The 23,600-nt window shown below is 32.2% G+C and overlaps 1 protein-coding gene across 2 annotated transcripts in view; it reads left to right on the top strand.

The window, feature by feature from the left end:
- homer (protein) overlaps positions 1-12,189 on the top strand; it is a 35,608-nt gene extending 23,419 nt beyond the window's left edge. For both annotated transcript variants that reach the window (XM_040709984.2, XM_071887862.1), the window contains exons 2-8: positions 1,621-1,777; positions 5,699-5,830; positions 6,534-6,806; positions 8,632-8,768; positions 8,828-9,009; positions 9,496-9,659; positions 10,657-12,189. In XM_040709984.2, coding sequence (XP_040565918.1) covers positions 1,621-1,777; positions 5,699-5,830; positions 6,534-6,806; positions 8,632-8,768; positions 8,828-9,009; positions 9,496-9,659; positions 10,657-10,845 — 1,234 coding nt within the window. In that variant the 3' untranslated portion in view covers positions 10,846-12,189. The remainder of the gene's footprint in view (positions 1-1,620; positions 1,778-5,698; positions 5,831-6,533; positions 6,807-8,631; positions 8,769-8,827; positions 9,010-9,495; positions 9,660-10,656) is intronic.
- The last annotated feature ends 11,411 nt before the right edge of the window (positions 12,190-23,600 follow it).

Here is a 23,600-nt window from a genome sequence, read left to right as displayed (position 1 = left end):
TATGCTGTAGCCCCTCCCCCAAAAAAAAAAAAAAAAATGGATTTGTCCTTTTTACAAAAAAATTTGATTTAATTTTTCAAATTTTTTTCGAAACATTTAGTTTTCTGCAATATTTGAAATTTTTTAAAACAATTTTTATATTTGAAATTTAATTTTGGAATTTTTTTCATTCCCTTTTTTAGAAGTACACAGAATTTTTGGGGAAAAAAAAAAAAAAACAAAAACCAAGTACTGCGGACGCTCCTGTTCCTTCATTATTCCAAACATATGAACTATTCTTTGATTTGATATCTCCACTAGGTACTTGACTTAATTAGTAGCAAGAGTAGACAAATCAACTGCAGACAAACACTTTATATATATCGTCCATGTTCATTTCTATCAATGTATTTCTATTCTATATATTTTGTGATATACCTTTATACATCAAAGAGAATTGAATCTTTCAATTGTCAGTTTAATTTATATTTATTAAAATACATGTATGTATCTATTTGCATGAATACTGTAAAACAGAGAGAAGGGAGTACCAGCTATAATTAATATTAAAGTATTTTTTTATTTTAACTCTCATCAAATCACAGCTTATTTTCTGCAATTTTTTTTACAAATTACAAGCTTGTCTAGTGATACCATCTTGTACCTATTACATAAAATAATGTAAGTGTAGACTAATAAAATTAATGTTAAGAAAGTCCGGACTAGAATTTCTCTCTTGGGATCATCTTTTCCTATGATATATCGGGGGTTTACACATCCATATGTAAAATAAGTGTGAGAAAAAATTGAACTATTTATGAAATTATTTCAGAAAAAAATATATATATTGATATCATATATTTCTAGTACGTCAGTCAGTAAGGAAGATAAATTTAATTTATCTCCATCCCTTACCTAGAGAGTCCAATTTAGAGTGCTCCCTGTGTAGTCGTCACTTGCCCTGCTCTTATATTTCAAAGATTTTTAAGTTCGAAATTGGCTGTGTATAAAAACAGTTTTTCTGCTATATATAGGTGTTAAAAATATGATTTCCCGGTATGTTAATAAAAGGAACCGAAAATGACCGTGGTCATCCTGGACATTCGAAAAATGCTTGGGTGGAGTGCAGCTTAGCTGTTATAATATTTTATTTTTTGAACTGTGAGCAGCTATAAGAGGAAGGAAAGGAATACAAAACAACCCCACTCCGTATTTAACAAGGATATAGGCAGAAGTTACCCCATTTCGATCCTCAATTCTATAAGGACTTTGTCATTTAACTCCCCAACCAATAATTAGATGTTCCCTCCTTAAGGGTTAATGAATAATGATATCAGCTTTGGTAAATAATTAAACCCCCTATTCAAGCTGCAACTACAGAAAATATCGCACTCGTCTACGATCATATTTTTTACGACTATATTGATATACCATGTCTTTAGGTATCTTGATAATATGTACTTATTTGTGTTTTGGGTGTTAATTATACGTATTTACTAAAAATAACTACTGCGGATAAATTAATCAATTTATTTGATGAGAGTTAATCAAAAAATCAACTACCCACCTATATTTTTATATTAAAAGTTTATTCTTTTAATTCTCCTAATTTAATCCATGCTTTTCTTAATAACTATTTAGGGAGCAACCGATATTCTCCTGTAAGGCACATGTTTTTCACATCGATCCAAAGACAAAACGCTCATGGATATCCGCATCGACCAACGCTGTCAGTGTTTCATTCTTCTATGATTCTTCCAGAGGTCTTTATAGGATTATCTCAGTTGAAGCTACGAAGGTGAGTGCATTTTAATTCATACGTGGAATTGGTTTCTTCGGGTTTTTTGACAAACTAAATGTTATTTTATCTAAGTTTCTATTAGCAAAAAATATATTATATTAGGAAGAAAATTGAATTGTATGAATTATAATAGTTGTGTAATGAATGTCCTTCCTTCAGAATAAAAAGAACTTGATTAATTAATTTACTAGATAGAGTTCCCGGCATTGTTCGTAACTATTATGTGTTGACAGACTGGCAAACTTTGTTTCAATACTAGAAATTAGCTATATTTATAAAGCAGATAACCCCTAACAAATCCTCAGTTTTTCATGAGTACACATTGATACTCCATACTTGGAGCTCTGGGGGAAAAAATTAAAGATGTTTCAAGTCGCCAACAATAATAACAACAAATTTGTAAGCTAAAAAATGCATAGGATTTACATCCCTAAACATATCTACTTTTCTTTTATGTATGACGCACTGAGCAATAGCTACACACGCTCGTTATTAAAAATGAGAGTTCCCTAGGGCCTAGACAATCAAACAAAAAGCAAATTTAACTGTATTGATTTATAAGATTATCATTCTAATAATAGAAAAATAATTGATCACCTAAAGAAAGTATTTTAATTCAGTAAGACGTTCTTACACAATTTCCATAACTTAATTTTCTTACTGATTTAAGAGTAGAATAGTTTTGAAATGAATAGATTTTGTATTTATTTATCTGTTAATTTTTTAGTATCCAAATAATAATAAATTAAGAAAGTTTTTTTTTTTAAATACCTTAATACATTCATTATAAGATTATTTTAATTCGATTATATCTTTTATTTTACAACTATTCTACTAAGAGGGCCATGTATAAAGTATATACTCAAGTTTTTTGCATTTTTACAAAAATTGCCCCCTAAACGTTTTTCCTCATAATGAAATGACCTTCTTAATTATTTTTTAGTGTAATTTTACCATTTTAAATTGAAACTTCTATCTAATGTTGGGTCTGTCTATATTTAAGACCAAGGAACGCGGTCCAGTGCTTTAATAAGGTAAAATCAATCACGTGTACCGTCACTGTGGGTGTTCTTACTATTGATGGAACGATTTATCAGGTGTTTTTCTGGAATGGGCGTCGGGAAAATATTGTTTAATATGCGATTCCGATTCTTATGTAATATTATATATTATTAGTATTTAACTATTTATTACTTTTCTAAGTTAGGAAAAAAAAAAAATAATATTTCCGTCAGTATATAAAAATGACCAAATTAATTTGTTACTTGAGTCTTATAACTTTATAAATATTGTAATAAACTAATTTATTATAAAAAATTCTCGAAAACTGGAGAGAAACAAATTGAATGCAATCTAAATGTTAACTGAAATGTTCTAAACACATGCGGTCCGTGCGGATATTGTTATTTTAGGGGAATAAGTCTTGTAAAGGGATGCAGGAAAGCTTACCATAGCAAAATTAGCCTTGGAAAAATCTCGGCGGCCAGAGGAATCACCTTCCTTTTTGAATGTGAATACTATTAATATTAAGTAAAGGAAAGAGATTTATTTTATCAATTCTAATTCTTGGAAATTTATAGTAATATGGTATTTTTTCACTATTATATAAAATGTTAAAGAATCAAAATCGGTATCGGAAATTTTTACTAGAATTACATCGGAATCAGCATCTGGATTCTGGACCTGTCCTAAGACTGGACTGGACTGAATAAGTTAGTACCAACGCAACACTACTTTTATCCACCCACACTGTATATAACAACTTATCACAGAAATGGCAAACCCCGTCACCCATAACCATACGCTCTTTGTAAGTCTACAGCAAAAGGTCCTCACATCAAATTCAAGAGTATCTTTTCTATGCTTTACAAAATGTATGCGAAATTCAATGTGTGGCATAGAAGCCTAAAAAAAGTGGATTTGCTTAAGGTTTGAGCCATAAGTGTGATGATACTTGTGTGGCCTGGCATGAAGAATGCTTTCTTTTGTAAGAAATATGACTTTTAAAGGGGTAATATAAACTAAACTACTATGTGATGAACGAACCAATTTTTGTTGAAATAAAAGGTTGAAAAATCATAGCCCAAACTGTGGGTCCCATGGGCCAAACACCAACCCGGGCATGCTACTTGCTACATACTTTATGCATAGCCCCTAATAGAAAAAAATAAGACTTACGTTAGTCAAAATAAATGAAGGGAGATAAAAAATGCACGTTCTATGTATTTTGAGAGTATGTTTTGATTTATATCATCAATTGTGTAAGTTATATTTAATTTAAGGTACAAAAATGTACTCCTTTGGTGATAAGGCTAACATATACATGCCTTTGTAAATGATATATTTTGTGCGGAAATTCTTTTTTTTCTTTTTTGTTGGTGTAAAGCTTTTGTGTATTAATAAGAAAATGCATAATTCCCTTAGCAAAATGAAAAAAAAAAAAAATAATAATAAGGAAAGGAACGGAACGGAAAAAAGGGTTTGATCAATATGTTGTATGACTAGAAAAACAATGGTAAATATTTGCTTTGTAAATTAATTAAAGCACATGCAAAACTTAGAAAACATTGTACTGATAATTATTTATTATGTCCCTATGTTAATTACTTGAATCCTTTCTTCCATCTTCTGCATACTTTATTATTTTCTTTGTATTAATTAAATCATTTCCCTCACATCACTCTATTGACCGATCCCACAATTAAAATCTTATCACGATGAATATCTGGAATCTGATATTTAATTCACCTATTTTGGTATATTTATAAGCAGAGCTTTTATAAAAAGTGCAATTGCCTCAAGTCTGGCTCATGACTCGGGGCCCGTGCTGAATAGAATTTCCTTCAAAATTAAATATATGGAATGGAGGAAATAAGTATTTGATCACTTGCTGATTTTGTCAGTTTGCTCGCTGATAAGGATTTTATATGGGATTGAGGTCCGGAGACTGGGTAGTACAACTCCATCACATTAAAGAGCTTCTTTTTCAGCCCTCTTTTGTTACTTTGGCGTTATGTTTTGGGTCATTATCATGCTGGAAAATATTTTTTGCAAGCGAAAAAAAATTAAAGGATGCCGCATTTTAATTTATTTTAGGGGCTTAAAAAAGTAATGGAAGAGAACGCACATTTTTCTTTGCCCAGACCCCTCACACTAAAACTGACCATGAAAATTAATAAATTCAACGTGGCCTCCATTGGCCTCAATTATAACTTTCAATCTGTGGCTGAAGTTTTCATTCATAATCTCACACTCTGCATTGATAAAAGCCTTCAGAGTTTTAATGTTAGAGGGGTATATGTGATGGGCATTGGCCTTTTAAGTTTGTATATAAGGCAAAGTATAGAGGGTTTACATGAAGAGACCATGGAGACCACATTGAATAAGTTTAGTCTCGGAGTGGGCTGGTGCAGTATCCTATTGAAACGCCGTGTTATTCTCTAGAAGGTTGGTCTTGTCAAAAAAAAAAATAGAAGATGTTGTCAACATAATCAGTTGTAGTTAACCGGCATCTCTTTTTAAAGCAGATGAGTTGCAGTTTACTCCATTTGAGGCTATAAACCTAAGACTCATTACTCTAGACCTCCCAAGGAATTTTTTCTAGTGGTTCCTCAACTTGTATACGTCTATTGACGAGATTGACTCCAACCTGCATAGTTAAATTCTTTTGGAGGATTCCCGCACTGAGAATGTCTCCACCTTTAATTCATTTGTATATTTCTAACATATTCTTGATTGCATTTACTTAAGAGTAAACAAGGTCTTTGGTTGTCTACAAAAATCTGAGATGTGCCACTCTGTACATAATCTTATTTTATATTGATTATTTGATGATATCATTGAAGGTCATTTATTATGAATAATATTGCATATAAGACTTATAATAATTTCTTCTTTTTTTTCTAATATAATATATAGGCTGTTATAAATTCGACCATAACTCCTAACATGACATTTACCAAGACTTCGCAAAAATTTGGTCAATGGTCGGACGTTCGGGCTAACACTGTGTATGGCCTTGGATTCTCATCAGAGGCTGAATTGAACAAGGTATTACTTCTCTCTCTCCCCTCACCCCCCTTAATTAAGGATTCACTTGTCTTTAAATGTTAACGTTCCATCCTAAATATTAAGCACGCGTCTGAATCGGACACAAAAGCTGTCCCATAGAACAAACTTTGTAAAGCTGAGCCGATCATCTATACAAATTTCATTATGTTGGAGATATATCACGGCGTTACAGCAATAATATAAAAATATAGACTGTATCTTATTGTCAGCTATCGATTTTTCTCAACCCCTTTCATCCTTCACGTTGATTGGTTGAATTCAAATTAACTCTTGTTAAACTGTGAAGCATTGCCAAAAATTATAATTGAATAATAATTCCATAGTACGGAAGAATTGGCTAACCACCAATGGATCATGGGTGTTTTTCTTTCTTTTTAGAGTAAAGAAAGTTAACGACGTGATAAACATCCAATCTTTTATAATAATGCATTTAAGCTGTGTTCTTATATGTATGACAATGAATTACGCTTAAAGTTTTACTGAACGAATTCATTTAATACACTTTAGTGATTTATTGCAATTTAAATGAAAATAATGCTCTGAAGAGGGCTTTTTAAAATTTGGGAATTTCCAAGGACTTATTTTAAGTCCCATAATAATGACCCCAATATAACCCCCTAACTTCAATACGAAAGATAAACTACTTCTTCTTATCCATAATATATTTCTTCTTTTTTCCTAGTTCATAGAGAAATTCCATGAAGTGAAAGAGGCTACAAGAGCAACCAAGCCTAACGGAACAACCCCAACCACATCCGCTTCAGCATCTCCTGTTGCTACTCGCTCTAACGCTAACGATAACATAGTTCTAAGTACTCCACAAGGAACTCAATCGTCAACGGTAGTCAACTCAGATATCTATCATCAAAATCAAAACGAAGTAACCAACTCAAATATCCTAAAATCGCAATTAGTAGCTCATCAAAGGAGTCAGTCTCTATCTGGTCTACAACAAGTATGTCTTATATTTTATGTACATCCCTATTTCGTTATCAGGACACCTATCCCGAGGGCCAATTTTAGGTAGGGTATATATCTCATAACTGGGGGCCCGTGCTGGAGACTATTATATAAAAATTTAAATGGATAGACTATACAGAACTAACTTCTTTAAAGGGCCAAATTAATTTGGTCCACTAAAAATCATATCTGTCTCTGACCGGTCTAGGATTTTCAAACTGAAAAACAACACCAGTATCTGTAACAAACTTTAAACACTTTTTAATAAATTTGTGAATATTCAAACTTTTTGAAAAATTATAGTCGTAAATTTTTTGGAATATACAAAATTTGCTTTTTTTCTTAGAAAATTTTGATCGTTAAATTTTTTTAGTCAAGTTGATAACTTCTTGACTTTTTTCGAGAAATAAGTAAATAAAAGAACAAGAACAAAAAAAAAAACAACACAATTTCGAATGAATCTAAATATCAAAATTGAGGCAACAATCAAAATATAATAGCATTTTTTTTTCGTACTCATGAATTTGAGACCAAGATTTTAGTCAGAGGAGTGTAACAGGGTATAACGGCATTGAACCAATTAACGCCTATTGTGATAATATGATGAGGGTCATTTTTTATTCCAGCGGTTACCAACCTCTCTGGTGCCGTGCCCCTTGATAACATTTGCAGAGTTGCGGTGATCCCAAGGATAACATTAGTTGGGTTAATCTCCGTCACTTGAAGCTACCTAGAACAAGGTAATATATTAAATTTGATTTATTATTCAATTTATGAACATATTCAGCTCCAAGCATAACTCAAATAATGTCTTTGGTTGCTGGAAGCATCATCTTATCAGTAGTGGTGTGAGGTTTCTTGGCTTTGGTGATTGTGAGAGCCACCAATTATGATGCATCAATGGCTGCCATATTTTGTTATTGGTAACCTGTTTTTAACACCACCAGCTTTATTCTTAAACTACTTGGTGCCCCTGGCCGCAAAGTTAGGATTTTTAGCGTTTTATTATGTTGGACATCATTGATTCGGCTGACGTAATTTTGTTACAAATTACACATTGTACCTTTTCAATTCCTGCTCAAATATGAAAGGAAGACCTACTCTAAAAATTTCCTCACTATTTTTTCTTTTCCTAATGCTTGTCTCTCAATTCATCATGGGCAATCTGAAATTTTTCTAAATAAATTTTAGTTTAGTTGACTATTATAGTTAGAGAATATTGATACCAACGCGAGAATACAACACAAGAACATTCGGTATCATAAAAGAACTCTTTAGAAGGCCTTAGGCAACCCCAGGAAAATTGTCAGGAGAATACATTTTGGGTTGCCACCCACAGGTTGGGAACCTCTATTCGATTCACTTCAATCAATGCCAGATTAAATTAATTCACATTCGTGTATTTGTGAAAAATTTCAACAATTTGTAATAATATCTTCTTTCGTTGTTAATATTAATTTTCCCCTACTTTTTTGAAAAATAGAGGATGCCTCATTCCAGACCTAAGGTTGAATTATCCACAAATTTTTACCAAATTAACTGAAAAGCATTTGGAATACTCTTCTGTTCCTGCATTTTAATATGAAAACAGCCTTTTTCTCGACCAAAGGACGTCAATTTTCAGGGGAAATATTTTCTCTCTGATTTACATCCATAATATCTGAATGGAAAAGTTTCATAGAAAAACTTGTAAACAATATTTCTCTCCGTTAATGGGTTAACTAGAAAGAACAAATTGCCGATTCGGTATTAAAATGTCTCTAGGGGTAGTTGTCCTAAAATACCTTCTTTTATTTTTATATCCATATCTCTTTCTTTAGCAACCACAAGATAGTCCAAAGAAAGTCATTGGGGCAGCTGAAAAGATTCCTACACAACTAACATCTAATCCCCCTCTAACGGGAGAAGCTCAACTCAAGTATGAAAACGATCGGTTGAAGCTTGCTTTGGCTCAAAGGTATAGTCAATTATATTTACTTAATTATTTGACTAAAGTACTTTACACGATTTATGTAGTTCGGCAAATGCCAAAAAGTGGGAAATTGAGCTCTCTACTCTCAAGAGCAATAATGCTCGATTAACGTCAGCACTTCAAGAATCAACAGCTAATGTCGAAGAGTGGAAAAGACAGCTTCATTCTTTTAAAGAAGAAAATTCAAGACTGAAATTTTCTCTGATAGAATATGAAGCAGGAAGAGGTTTGTAGTATTTCATTACAAAAATTAGAGATTTTGATTCCCATAATTTATATTTCCTCAATCTGTTTTTCCAAAAATTCAATAACATTTTTCTATACATATTTATTTGCTATCGCAGTGACTCCCAAAGTGAGCTTTTTGTTTCCCACGTAAATTTACAGTTCAGAAACACTGTTATTTGAAAATTTAACCACAGATTCAGTAAATTCATGACTATTTGAAATTTGATATATACCATAGTTTAAAAAAAATGTGTTCTATACATAGTGAACCAATCATCTTTTAGAAAAAAAAAAACAACAACTTTGGAGTTAGCGGATGATAACCTACACGGTTACTTACAATTTTATGAAATTCTGAGGGTGTACGCGGAAAAGTTTCCTAAAAATAGGAATGACCCATACATAAAAAAAAATATTAATACAGATTTTTGTTATTTGTTGCTATGATAAAATTTCGAATATAACATATGTTTACTTGTTACAGGCAATTGTGATTTTAATGCTTTGGCAGAGCTACGGAATCTCAAATCTAGAATAGAAGAATTAGAAACTGATCTGCGAGAGCGAGATGATGAAGTCAAGAATCTGAAAGATCAAATCAATATCCTAGAGACGTCTAATCAAGAAGAGGACTCTGAGTTACTCAAGGTTAGATCATTGCCTACTTAAAATAAGACAATGAAATTTGTATTTATAAGAACATATTTTTTTATTAATGGATATAAACTTCATTGGTATATGTATATCATTGAAACATACTAAAGATACAGGACAATGCAATAAAATTCCTGATTACGATGCTAATGATCCGTATAATGATCTCTAAAGAGGGTTAATTACCCGTAAACTTAAGTTAACTCTTCTACAATCAAAAATAAAAGAGAAGAATTTATGCAATAAATATATTATTATTTCATCGTTCGATGATGAAATTATTACATGTGTGGTCCGTCAACACAAAAGCAAGCTCGAATGTTTTTTCTCAAAATTGAGTCTGAATTATTAAGCCTTTGGAGGCGCAGCAAATTGTACTTTAAGTCAGCAAAATTGATTATGACATTAAAAGATTAAGAAATGGATTTATTTTGTTTAAAACGGGTCATATCCGGGCCAATATAAGTCTCTTTAATCAAATAAAAGTTTTTAAACTATATCTAAAATTCTTGGGTATCTTAACTCATCCTACAAATTTAAATACAGAGCTTATAATTGACTTAAATATATCTATGCCATATTGGCCTATATAGATAGATATATATATCAAAAATAAATTGTAATTTTTTTCATTTTCTTTATTTTTATTCAAGATTGTTTTTGTGTTTACGCACCAAAAGTCCTGCCCTGACACACTTATTATTATTATTCATATTTTTTCCATTTTTTTCAAATATTTTGACAATTTCAGAAGAAATGTTTATGCGGCTGTTGTTTGATGGAGGAGAGTAAGATTAAAATATTCGGAGTAATTAATATATTATTTAATTTCTATCAAGTAGCTTGCATATTTATACATAGTATGTATTATTCGTTCAACGCACAGGGCAGTTTGATTTGTTCCGTCACATAATATTATGTAGCCTTATTTTATAAAAGAATGTTCATATTCACAAGTTTTAATTTCATTTTGTATATTTATAATTCATAGAATCTTCAAATTGATAACGATGCCCTCAAGAAAACACTAGACAAGGTTCAATCTCAATTAGATACTTCATTAGACGCTCAAGAGCAACAGAGGAAAGTCTTGGATTCCATCAATCGACAATTTGGGGATACACTTCTCTCAATGACTCAACTTCATAATGAGTTGACTGCTGTACTTAAAACAACTTAATGTGTAATTGATCATGATTGATGAACAGTAATCAATTCCTTTTCCCCGATCACATCACCCCTTCCCTAAGCCCTCATTTCCTGCTCTTCCTGTTCTCCTTTGTGCGTGTGGGCTTCCTTATATTATCAGGGTCTCACGCACAATCTATTCTCTCAGAATATATGATTAATATTGAGGGTAGGCTGCTTATAATTTTAACTTTTTAATTTGTTTAACTTAAAGGCTTTATATATACTGATTGGGATATCCTTCTATATTATATATAAATACACCATTTTTTAATTTTGGAAAAAATTCTTTATTTGCTATCTACTCTATCCCTCATGAACCAATTACAATTTCCAAATGGTATACTCCTATTTAACGTATTTTGATTGCATTTACTACAAATATTAATAATTATTCGAAGGCAGTCCTCCCATGATCTCCACCACCACGTTACATGATATGTATTATATATGAGGAAGGGCTTTTGACAAATTAAAGAGTCATTTGTGTTTTTCGTCCTGGTTCTGTTATTTTTCGTAAAAAGGATGCTCGTAGTTGTACTTTGAATGTAAATTTATATATAATATATGAATCTGTGGAGATCCGCCCACCGTTCATCCCATCAAAGCATGACGGTGTAAGCAGCCTGGCATGATAATTAAAAAAAAAACATATTTGAATTTTTTTTTATCATTCTACTAAATTAATTAATTATTTGTGTATAATGAATGATAATTATTAATACGTAATTTCATTTATATTCAAACAAATATCTTTTAATATTTTTTTTGTCAGATATTTTTTTAGAAAAAAAACCTTTTTGTAACCTACCTATTTTCTGATTCTTTAATTCACCCCTTTCTTCTGTTGTTACAGCGATATCATTTTTATATAATTTTTAAATAAAATAATATATTGTTGCGCCTTTTTGTCATAAGTTTTTTTTATATATAAAAAATTAGAATTGAATCTCAAGAGGAAATTGATATTTATTAATGATACATGTAATTGAAAATTGATTGCAATATTACTCCTAGTCTTGAAGTAGACATGAAATAATGATCATGAGTTTCAGAAATAGAGGACCCCTCTCCGCCCCCCAATAATGAGGCAATAATAATTGCTTAATGAAAGATAATTATAATCTAATATTATTTCTTATGTTTTTGATTTGCTGCTAATAATTCTTAGTACTATTGTTGTTATTTAAATCTCTTTTTTCTTGTTTTTGATTTCCTTTCGAAATCATAGGTATATTTTTTTCGTTTTTATTTGTTTATTTATTTTTATATGATCACATGTTTTTTTATGATTTATTTTGATGTTAAATACATTGAAGTATCAGACTGTAATCCATATGTTAGAGTACCATTTCTTACTGTTTATGTAGCACTGGATCCTTTGGACTCATATTTTAAACTTGATTGTTTATCCTAATTCTCCTATTGGTCTCCGCCAACGATAATTTTATGACTTGGCTTGTTCATTAAGGCATTTAGGAAACACAAGTTCTTTTATTTCCTCAGTCTTATGTTTATGGGTATGAAAATTGTGTAAATCCATGCGAGTTTAAGTAAAAAAAAATATTTATTTGCAACTTTGATAGAAAACATATTTGATGACAGAGATCACCATAGATGAAAATAAAACTACAATAGAAGAGGTTTTTGCAGTTAGTACCTGAATATATATTAGGTTTTGCTAATCTCATTATTTAGGAAAGAACTATACGTACTATAAAGTGTATCTACGAATGTTCAATCAGGGTTTGAATATAATTGAATCTATTTAAGAAAAGAATTTCACTACTTAGGAATTAAATAATAATGACTACCGTTAAGGAAAAGAAAATACATTCTTCAGCTTACTAATTCCTAAAATAAATCACTTTTTTTTACACCACTAGTCATAATCCTCCCAAACAATTTTCAAATTGTCAGGATGATCAAACATACTGGGAGGTCATAGTTCTTTACAACTATATATTTAAATAATAATCGATTCTTGAATTGAATTATAGTAACATTAATCTACAGCCTATTCTTTATGTACTTGGAGTTGAATAGGGCTAGGAAAAGGTGGATCCAAATACAGTTATTTTAATTAGTCAAGTGAACTCACACATTAGTAAAGATAGAAAGTACTTACTTTATCGGTCTTTAAATGATCTTAATCATTCTGAAATTGAATCTTCGAATAAAAGAAATTATATATAAATTTATCTTTTTCTCGAAATAGAGTTACAATTTTAAATGTCTTAAAACGCCGAGTCTACTATTTTTGAGAAAATTATGTTTAAAAAATTAGCTTTTAATGAAGTGATTTGATATTTGAAATGAAAATGTTTTTCGTAAAACCAAACAAAGATGAATTAAACCATTTTCATGAAGATTATTAATGAAATACTAATTATTTATTCGCTAAAAGGAAGTGCTTATCAATGCACAATACATTTAAAGTCATTTTTCAAATTGCTCTGGGTAGGTAGCTCGACCGTAATTAAAAGAATGAATTAGATATACTAATTAGACTCTAGTAGTAAAACGACTGTTCTTTACCGACTTAATTATAATGAATATATGAATACAATATTCACAAATGTATTCAATTGTGAAACTTATTTCTACTTATTGTCATCCTTTTTAAAAGGCAAGGAAGTATTTCAATTTCAATTTTATTTTCAATGGTTCAAGGTTCGATCTGGAGGTGTAAATTTCCTTGTTTGGGACATTCGTGGCATATTAAAAATATGACCACCTTGGCATTACTATACACGATTTATTGACAGTATCATATTTGTAATAGATTTTTGTGAAAAGAATCACCTGGAAGAGACTAAATTCGAAATTCACCTTTTTAGACACTTTCCTTCTTCCAGAAACTATAATTATAACTGAATCAAATCAGAGTTCAAGTGTACCGGAAGTACTTCAAAATGAGGTCAAATTATAAGAAAAGAAAAAAGATCTTATCATTTTTTTGAACTTGTTAGTAATTTTTTTGACTTAATTATGTAGTTGTTTTTGTAAGTTAAAACTAATCAAGTAACTAACTTTTGACGACTTACAAATATAGATAAAAAATTATGGATTTTCTATTTATTTGGCAAATTATTAAACTTTTTCAAGAATACGATACAAATCGGCATAAATATACATAGTTTTTAAATCTTTGAATACTCAGTAAATTAATTCATGAATTCAGACTTTTGAAAGTTTTTATTCAATTTTGATCTTGAGTGATTTGTATCAATTAAATTTTTTTATCTTTTCTCTTGATCATACTTTTTCTGCCATTCCATTGTTGTTAAGATTTTTTTTTTTTTAATTTAACTTCATTTTGAAGTACTTTCGGTACTCTGGAACTTTGACCGGATGGAGGGAAACGGTTTTTGATAACACAGAAAAAAAAATAATTAGGAAGTCATTACCAACACCTAAACACATATCGTGATCCATGATAATTTTGAATTTGCTCAACTTTTTAAAATAACGAACACTCTAATATATGTATAACATATTTTGATGTAAGAAATAATTATGTAGCCGTATTGATGAAATCTTGTAGGCGTGTGCATATAGCATCGAACATAAATACAGAGTTATAATTATAGTGCTCCCTGATGTAAATCATAATTTTCCCAAAATGTTTTTTCTCTCAAATTATAAAAAAAATAAAAAAAAATGTATATAGTACCAGTATATATAATAAAAATGTACAGATTAATTACATGTGAGTGTGCTAATGAAAAATGGCAAATAACACTGATGATTTCTTGGGGATTTATCTTCTATATTATTGAAGATAAAATTGTCTTTTAGCTAACGCTTAATTACTCCGGGCAATGCCTAGCAGGGCCGTACGTCAGTATTGTGCTTTGTCCGCTTCAGCGGACCAAAATAAAAAAAACCTTACTCAACAGTCACCAATCATATAGGTATGTAAATATAGATGAATTAAGTCATAATTAGTTATTAAAATCTATTATATATATGTAACTTATGACCAACTCATAATAGTACTGAGTCATTATAATAAAATTACATATTTGTAGCGTCCACCCAAAAGGAAGCTAGATAATTTTTCTCAAATTTGAACATGGAATACATTTTCCAACAAATTATAGTTCATTTAAATGAAAAAATGATTCTGATTAATCCTTTGGAGGCACCACAAATTGTACTTAAAGTAGCCAAAATTCACCGGCACATTTATAGAATTAGTAAATTAATAAATTATATATCTAAGACAATATTGGGGACATATTAAGTCAGATAGATAAAACGGAGGTTTTAAACTACAGTTAACACTCTCGGGTATCTCAATTCATCGCAGAAATTTGAATTCAAATCCTGTATTTTACCGTAATATCTCTTTCAAATATTGCCTGTCATTTTATAAATATAAATGATTGAACCTTTGAATATAAAACGCGTTTTCCGCTTCCCGTGATACATTTCTGATAACTAATAAATTACTGCAATTATTTCAAGAGTACTTTACAGCCAAAAATAAAAAACAAAGACGCACACAACATTTTTCGTATGGATTTAAAGTACTTCAAATTGAGTGGATATTTGAGTTAGATATTACGTTTAACGTTATTGGTTGCAAATGTGAAGTACTTAACAGCAAAAAAAAAAAAAAAAAAAAAAGACGCACACAACATTTTTCGTATGGAGGACTCTTGAAATATTTAAGAGCGTGAGAATTTGTTTAATTGAATACAAGATAAATTAAATTATTACTGCTTAATTGGGACATAAATAATAGTTATGTACTTTTTAGAGTGATTGTTGCAGTAATTTATTAATTATCAGAAATGTATCACGGGAAGCGGAAAACGCATTTTAATAGAGAGTTGGTGATTTGTTCTATCTGTCAGAAGGAAATACAGAAGGACAACTTTAATGATCACAAAGTTAAACTCCATAAGAATGACCCCAGCTGCAAGTATCGAGTGAAAATTGATCATAAGAAGCAGAAAACATTGAAATTTGCTGTTAAGAAAACTTCCTCTGCTACATCCTCATCCTCAGTCACTGCCTCCTCCTGTCCCGATGACCCTGCTCCAGTTGAGTCCTTATTGCCTGAACCAATATCTGAAAAGTCCATTTCTGCTGAAGAGAAAGTTACTGCAGACACAGAAAATAATGGCGACTCCTCAAATTACCCCAACGGACGGATTTCTCATGGAATAAGACTTCCTAATCTCGATATCGGACCAATCTTCTCTCCCGAGCAGCTCTCTGTAGTCAACAACAATATTCCCTCTGCAGAGGACTCTGAGACTAGCGACAATGTCCAGGGAGGTGAGAAGAGCAAGACTGATGAGATGGAGTTTGTGGACGGAGGCCCAGAGTACCCTGTCGTCTTCACGAGCCAGCTGGGTGACCCGATATTTACCGGGCGGGATCCAAAGCGGAAGGACATCCAGACCAGAACCAGAGTGGAGACTGAGCGGGAAACTGTGCCTAAAGTCGAGAGAGATCATCCTCTACAGCCCAAGTTACAAACATACAGTCCTCAGATAGATGACAAATACTCCAGAGACGGATTTCTCATGGAATAAGACTTCCTAATCTCGATATCAGACCAATCTTCTCTCCCGAGCAGCTCTCTGTAGTCAACAACAACAATATTCCCTCCGCAGAGGACTTTGAGACTAGCGACAATGTCCAGGGAGGTGACAAGAGCAAGAGTGAGGAGATGGAGTTTGTGGACGGAGGCCCAGAGTACCCTGTCGTCTTCACGAGCCAGCTGGGTGACCCGATACTTACCGGGCGGGATCCAAAGCGGAAGGACATCCAGACCAGAACCAGAGTTGAGACTGAGCAGGAAACTGTGCCTAAAGTCGAGAGAGATCATCCTCTACAGCCCAAGTTACAAAAATACAGTCCTCAGATAGATGATAAATACTCCAGAGACTTTCAATATGATTGGTTCCGTAAGTTCCCGTGGCTAGAATATGACGAGGTTGAAAAGTCAGCCAAGTGTTTCGCTTGTTCCAAATTTTCCATTTCCAACCTTGGGAAATTTGAGTTCAAAACATGGAAAAACAGTTCCTCGTTGAAAGTTCATTCTAACAACAAAAAACACAAACTGTCGATGGAAAAGTGGATCAATTTCCTCATATCAAAGAGAAAGAATACCTTGGTTCTAGGCCATGTTCAGTCTCAACATGCTGAGGAAGTCGTGAAGTGGTGAGCTTATTTGAGGTATCTTTTCCAAACTGTTGGGTTCCTCGCAAAGCAAGGATTGGCTTTTAGGGGCGATTCCGAAACAAGAGAAAAATTGACAGAATCTAATGAAAACAATCGAGGAAACTTCTTGGAGCTTTTGTCCCTGCGTTCACACGACAATCATATTCTCAAAGATAAACTGGAGGCCAAAGTCAAAAAATTTGGTTCAGCTGGGGCAGGTTTTGCCAAATGGACTTCACCTGACATCCAAAATGAGCTGATAGAGATTATAGCATCCAAAGTGACGGAAAATATAATTGAAGATGTCAAGACTTGTGCCGGCGATGATGACTACTGGTTCTCTGTGATTGTTGATGAGACATCAGATATGTCAAACACGGAGCAGTTCAGTCTGTCACTGGGATATCTGACGAGTGAAGGCATCAAGAAAGAGAGCTTCCTCAAGTTTGTAAAAGTTACCCAGACTGACGGCAAATATTTGTTTGAGAAGCTTCACGAGGCTGTCAAGGATCTCGGCCTTAACCCCGCCCGCACTGTCTCCCTGGCCACGGACGGTGCCTCCAACATATCCGGCATCAAGAAGGGCCTTGCCGCCAGGTGGAAGGAAGCAGCCCCACTGTGTGTCTACATCCACTGCTACGCCCATGTCCTCAATCTTGTAGTCAAGGATCTTCTCTCAGATATAACCCTGTTGAGAAATACAATGGGGACAGTACAAATTTTATAAAACTTCATTGAAGGGTCACCAAAGAGGTCAGCAATCTACAAGTCGGTGAAGATAACAAGTAAAGATGAGGAGCATGCCAAGGTGATGACCCTGAAGAACCAGTCTGCTACCCGCTGGAGTCTCCGCTACGATGCTGTACACGCTGTATCTCTAGGGATGGTCAGAATCATGAAGATCCTCATAATAATGAGAAAAGATAAAGATACATTGTCGAGTTCAACAGCAACTTCTCTGCTCAACAGCATCTTTAGTCACGAATTTGTTTTCGGCATTGAACTGTTGAAGACACTCCTCAGACACACATCTAGCTTTTCAGATGAACTTCAAGGCAGAAAGGTTGACCTAACAAAGGCCCGGAAACACGTCAACCTAGTGATTAGGACTCTTGAAAATCTTAAGAATGAGAAAATCTTTGAATCAATCTGGAAACTTGCTGAGTTGAAGTCGTCTGAGATGAAATCAGTATTTGACCAGGAGGACTCAATTGATTTGGAATTGAAGGAGGCGAAGATTCCAAGGAGAATAAAGTGGAAAGGAACAACTGAATCCTACTTCTGTGAAACACATTTCGATGTTGCAATCAATAAGATTGTATTAGAGCTTGAGAGCAGATTTGCCACTGACGATACAAACATCACAATGGATCTCATTGCAATCGTCAATGACAGTGAAGTGGAGACCTGTGTCATTGACCGTGTCGCCAAGCACTACAGACTTGAACTCGAGCAGCTCCAGTCAGACCATGCAATCTTCCAGCAATTCAAGGTTAATATTATACTCCTTCCTTTATGAATAGGTCGGCATTGACTTTCCTTCTAGAGTTTTTCCTTTTCATTTTATTTTTCCCAATGTTTGCCTGAAGAAAATAATGGTCAGACAGTCCATTGGACGATATTCTTGCAAGATTTAATCTATGCTGTAGCATTTGCCCTGTTTAAATATCCCACGTTCACCACTGAAAATCAGCTGTTCACCCTTGTAAAGCGGACCGAAAAATCTTCCTGACATACGACACTGTTAATCGTATCTCACTTCCACATAAGTTCCTTTTATATATGAACATTAAGTATTACATTTCTAGTTGACGGTATTATGATAACTTTTGATAGGTAGTGGTAGTTGAGTAAATACTTTAATTATTTTACTTGATTTAAGGTAATGTTTTGGAAAATATGCAAACATAAGTTTTTGGATAATGGTTGTGATATATATCTGATAATATAAAATACTATTCCTTGCTGGTGTTGAAGATCCTCTAGAGGAAGTTATAAGTTCGATTTCTCCATAATGTTCCCATTTTGTATATCATATTGATGGTATGCGAAAAAATGCTCTTGGGAAAATTACCAGTGGAAGATTACCCTGGAGGAAAATTGCGCAGGAGCAAATTGCCTGTATTTTGTTCAAACTTCCTGATGAATAATAACACAGTATAAATTCGCTTGATATTATTTATGAGTTATGACAAATATCTAAACATATTTGTTTGTTCCATCCCCTAAGGGAGTACCTTCACGAGTGAGTAATATTATTACAAAACGCATTTTTAAAAATTCAATCCAATCTTCTAAGAAATGGATCGAAAGGATTGGTATGGAGGGGGAGTGGATAAATAGCTTTGGGCCTATTAAAATATGGTTGAATACCCTCAACCCTCGGATTGGTCGGAGGGTAGTGTGCAATTGCTAAAAACTACTACCAATTTATCCACTAAAATCCCACAATACCCGCCGGGACACTGGTCAATCTGCGGCGGAGAATATTCAAATTTTTAAACGACCCTAAGCTATATATTCCTGCCCCTCTCGTCCTCCTATATTGCAATAATATTACTTGTATTCTCAGATATCTTAAACTAATTTATGTACCATTCAAAATATTTTGGGTAACTACAGGCCATTCCTGTTATCGTAAACTATAGAACCGTTTTATAAGTTTGATTTTTTGTGAACTGACATTGTGTCATACCAAAGCAATCGGAAGGAGCCAAAAGAAGAATATCTTCTGACTTTAGGTCGTTGAAAAAATGATGCATTTACTCCATTATTTATGGGAGCTTGGAAGATTGAACCTGGTCTATTTCTCCTGAGTTTAAGGAGATGTTCACAAATGTTTCTTTATCTGTCTGATAGAAAAACTGCAATGTTGATGGATTCAGTGACTTAGTTAATTTTAGTCTCTGAATTTATGCATCAGGGTGTATTTACTTCAAAAAATTGCCAAATCGAAATTCTCCAAGAAAATCAAAAAAACGCATCTTTTTGCAATAATTCAAATGCAAGAAAATAAAAAAAAAGCAAAAAAACAAGAACAACTAATATCATTTATTGGAATTGTAGAAGAAACACAAACTTACAAATATTTTTTCTTACTTGCAAAAACAAAAAGTTATGTAGAATAATGTTGTCGAAAAAATAACTCTCAATAACTAGTTCACTTCTTCCAAATTTTGCAAAAAATATCTAATAAAATGTTCTGTAAATTAAAAATTCTCCAAATAAGATCTTGTGTCGGCATTTTTTTGTGCAAAAAGCATCGTCTTGTGGCATTTCTTCTAAAAAAACTGAAAATAGACTTTGATGAAAAAATGGAAAAAAAGAGAGAAAAAATGAAAAAAATTGAAAAATTATTCAGAAAATGACATATTTAAGATAAACATCAATTTTTATATGACAAATTTATATGCAAACGAATCTCCAGACAAATTTTTAGAAAACTTCATTCCATTTACTAATCCTATGTTCCATTGGAAATTCATTTTTTTGCACCTGAAATAAACGAAATTGCAATTTTCACCGACTAATTTTTTTAGCTCATAACTTTTTTGATTTTGAATAAATTTAGAAAACGTAGTTAAGCGTATACTTGATTTTTGAAACACCAAACACTTATTGATAAATAACTAAACCCTCTATTTAGTCTCATTGAGCTGCAACAAACGGTTTATGGGTTTTGGGTATAGCATATGACCTCCCCAAAAATTGACACCCCCGTCTTAGCCTGTCCAAGCTCAAAAGTGGGACCCATTCAAAATTTCAGCCTGCTGGGTTCAATAGTGAAACTATGCTTTTATTCCATTCGTTAGGATCCAAAATCCTCGCAGTAATAGGAAGATGGTTAATTCCCAAATAAAATCACAAAATATGAATAATATATAAACACAAAGACTGCAAGATAATTTACTCCCGAGGCACAGGGTGGGAAGCGCAAGTGAAGGGTCGAAGCAGGGACAGCAGAATCTATGATTGTGATAACTGATAAGTTAATGAAGTATGTTGATATATAATATAAATATATTCTATTCACAAATACATGTAGACTTTCATGGACGATCTCCCCTGGTCGTGATCTATAACTCTAGTACAATCCTTGATCTAAGTAGATATTTAAATATCTCTTTATGGCATTTTGATAAAGAAATGTACTACATATGAATGCTAATAATTCTTTGCAACGGAGCGTAGCATCATCCTTTCCGTGATTCCTTCCCAATGCTTTGAAACCTACGTATTATCTATATATAGTTAATTAAGGTTTGAAGAATTGTTATTGTCTAGCTTGTTTACATTTTTGTTTCTAATTTCTCAAACCTGAAATACAACAGTAAAAATTCAAAACAAATATATAACTAAGAAGAAGTAGTATCCCTTCTATTATTATCCAAGGCAAAAAAGTCTTTATGTGGAAACGTCGCAAGGCAAAGCAGTACAAGGTGAAAACACCTCAAGGCAAAAACATCACAAGGCGAATATGCTCCACGCAAAAAAGAACCAAGGCGAATCCTCCTGACACGTTGTTTGTGAATGTTTCAATTGGAAGCAGTACTATTTAATATTTTACCAATTTTTGATATTTATTTCATAATTTCAAACTGTGATTTTTTAGAAAATATTAGAATTAGAATAATATAGGTAACAATTCAACTACGGGTTCAATGAAAATCAAGCATTATAAGAAATAAATATCAATTAACAGATTGTTAATATAGTTACTAAAGAGGATTTACAAAATGATATCGTAATATCTATTAACTAGTGATAAAATAGAGATGTTGATTTGGTCTATGTCAAGTCATACCTATAAAGGTCAAACGCCGTCAACTTAGGACTAATACAACTAATAAGCTTTTACTTTATTATCAGAGGTGCGGACTTGGATTCATTTCTTAATAATTTTTTTTGGAAGGTTATGCGAGTAAATCCTCTTCATTATGTTCCGTACTTATTAATTATTATACACTCGTATAACCTCAAACAAATAATATTTTAGCAAGATAACATAAATTATGGAAATAATTATGTTCACTTTCTGTTTTATCATATCTCTCATTTTTAAATGTCTACTGTAGAAAAAAAATATATAGTGACTATCTATAAATAAATTAAATTAGTATTAAATGAAAGACCAGTCTTTTTATCATAAAAAATATGATAAAACATTTTCATAGATGATTTGATGTACTTTTAAATAAGAGATAATTCCTTCTTAACAACAAAGATCTTGGGTCTTGATTAATCATTCGACTTTAATGTCAACAAAATTTAAAGATCTTCCCATTCTCTCCTATTCGAAGGTTCGAGATTATTCCATCACTGATAAGATATCCTTTTATCTTTTAATTTATATTAAATTGGCGAAAAATTCAGACCAAAAAAAATTACATCAAATTAATATCGAAAATCAAATCGAAAGATGATCAAGAACTCCATCTCATACAAAAAAAAATAACCATATAATTATATTTTATTTGTGATTAACGTGTTAAGTATTACTATAAACTACTATGAAACCTAAAACGTTTTTTAAAAAAGTATTATTTTTTAGGTAATTAATTAAAATTAAAACACATTTTACCTAATTCAATTAAAAAGTGTGTTGATCAGGTCCAGTACCTGGACAGTGAAGTCGTTCGATAGATTCAATGCAGTTCACTAATATTAATATTAAGCTTCCCCGCACTCATCTTTTTCAGACCCGGATTCCAAGGACCAACTGTCATTATGATTTGTCCTGGACTCGATAATACGCTATCTCTTCCTCAATTGCGTATTACGAGGATTTATCATTGACCTGGTATCATGCAGACTCTTGATCTTATGATGACTCATCCTAGACTCGATACTTCAATCGAAGGAGTCCTTTAGATATTATGGTAACTCTTCTTCAATTGTGTGCTACGAAAACTCACTGGCCTGGCGCCATGCGAACTCTTCTTGGACTGGAGTGAGATTATAATAACTTATCCTAGACTCTACACTACAATAACTCTCCTTAAATTATGTGCTACGATAACTTATCGTTGGCCTAGTGCCGTGAATAATCCTTTTGGAATTGATTTTATTTTAAGTTATCCTAAACTCAGCAACATAATTATTTGTCCTGATCGATGAAGAGTTGCCTACCCTTGTTGTAGTTTTACTCAAATAACTAAATAAATACACTTTTTGCTTCAGATTTGAAATACATTTTTTTATTAAAACAAATTAATTTTTATTGTGTTTAAACATTAACAAACCCTCAAATTTTTTGGAGCATTGAAGATATTCTGATAATAAAGGCTTCCTGCTTACTCGCTATTTAGTTTTTTAACTTTTTTGATTTATTATATTGATATGCAATTCCTTTCTTATTATCATGAATTTTATAATTTACCTCAGAAATGCAATTTTAAGGGGGTTTCCTTGTTCAAGATTGACAAGATCTACAACATTTGAAACTTTTCCTTCTATTAATTTTCCTCTGAAGTTGGGGCATACCAAATGAGTTCTGCACAAGAAGTTGTTAAAAAAATTCTTCATGTCATGAACCAAGTCAAAAAGTAAATATATTGTAGATTT

The sequence above is a fragment of the Lepeophtheirus salmonis genome, chromosome 4, assembly GCF_016086655.4.
Source record: "Lepeophtheirus salmonis chromosome 4, UVic_Lsal_1.4, whole genome shotgun sequence".
Lineage (NCBI taxonomy): Eukaryota > Metazoa > Arthropoda > Copepoda > Siphonostomatoida > Caligidae > Lepeophtheirus > Lepeophtheirus salmonis.
The sequence above is the reverse complement of the archived record's forward strand: the minus strand, read 5'-3'. Positions and strand labels throughout refer to the sequence as shown.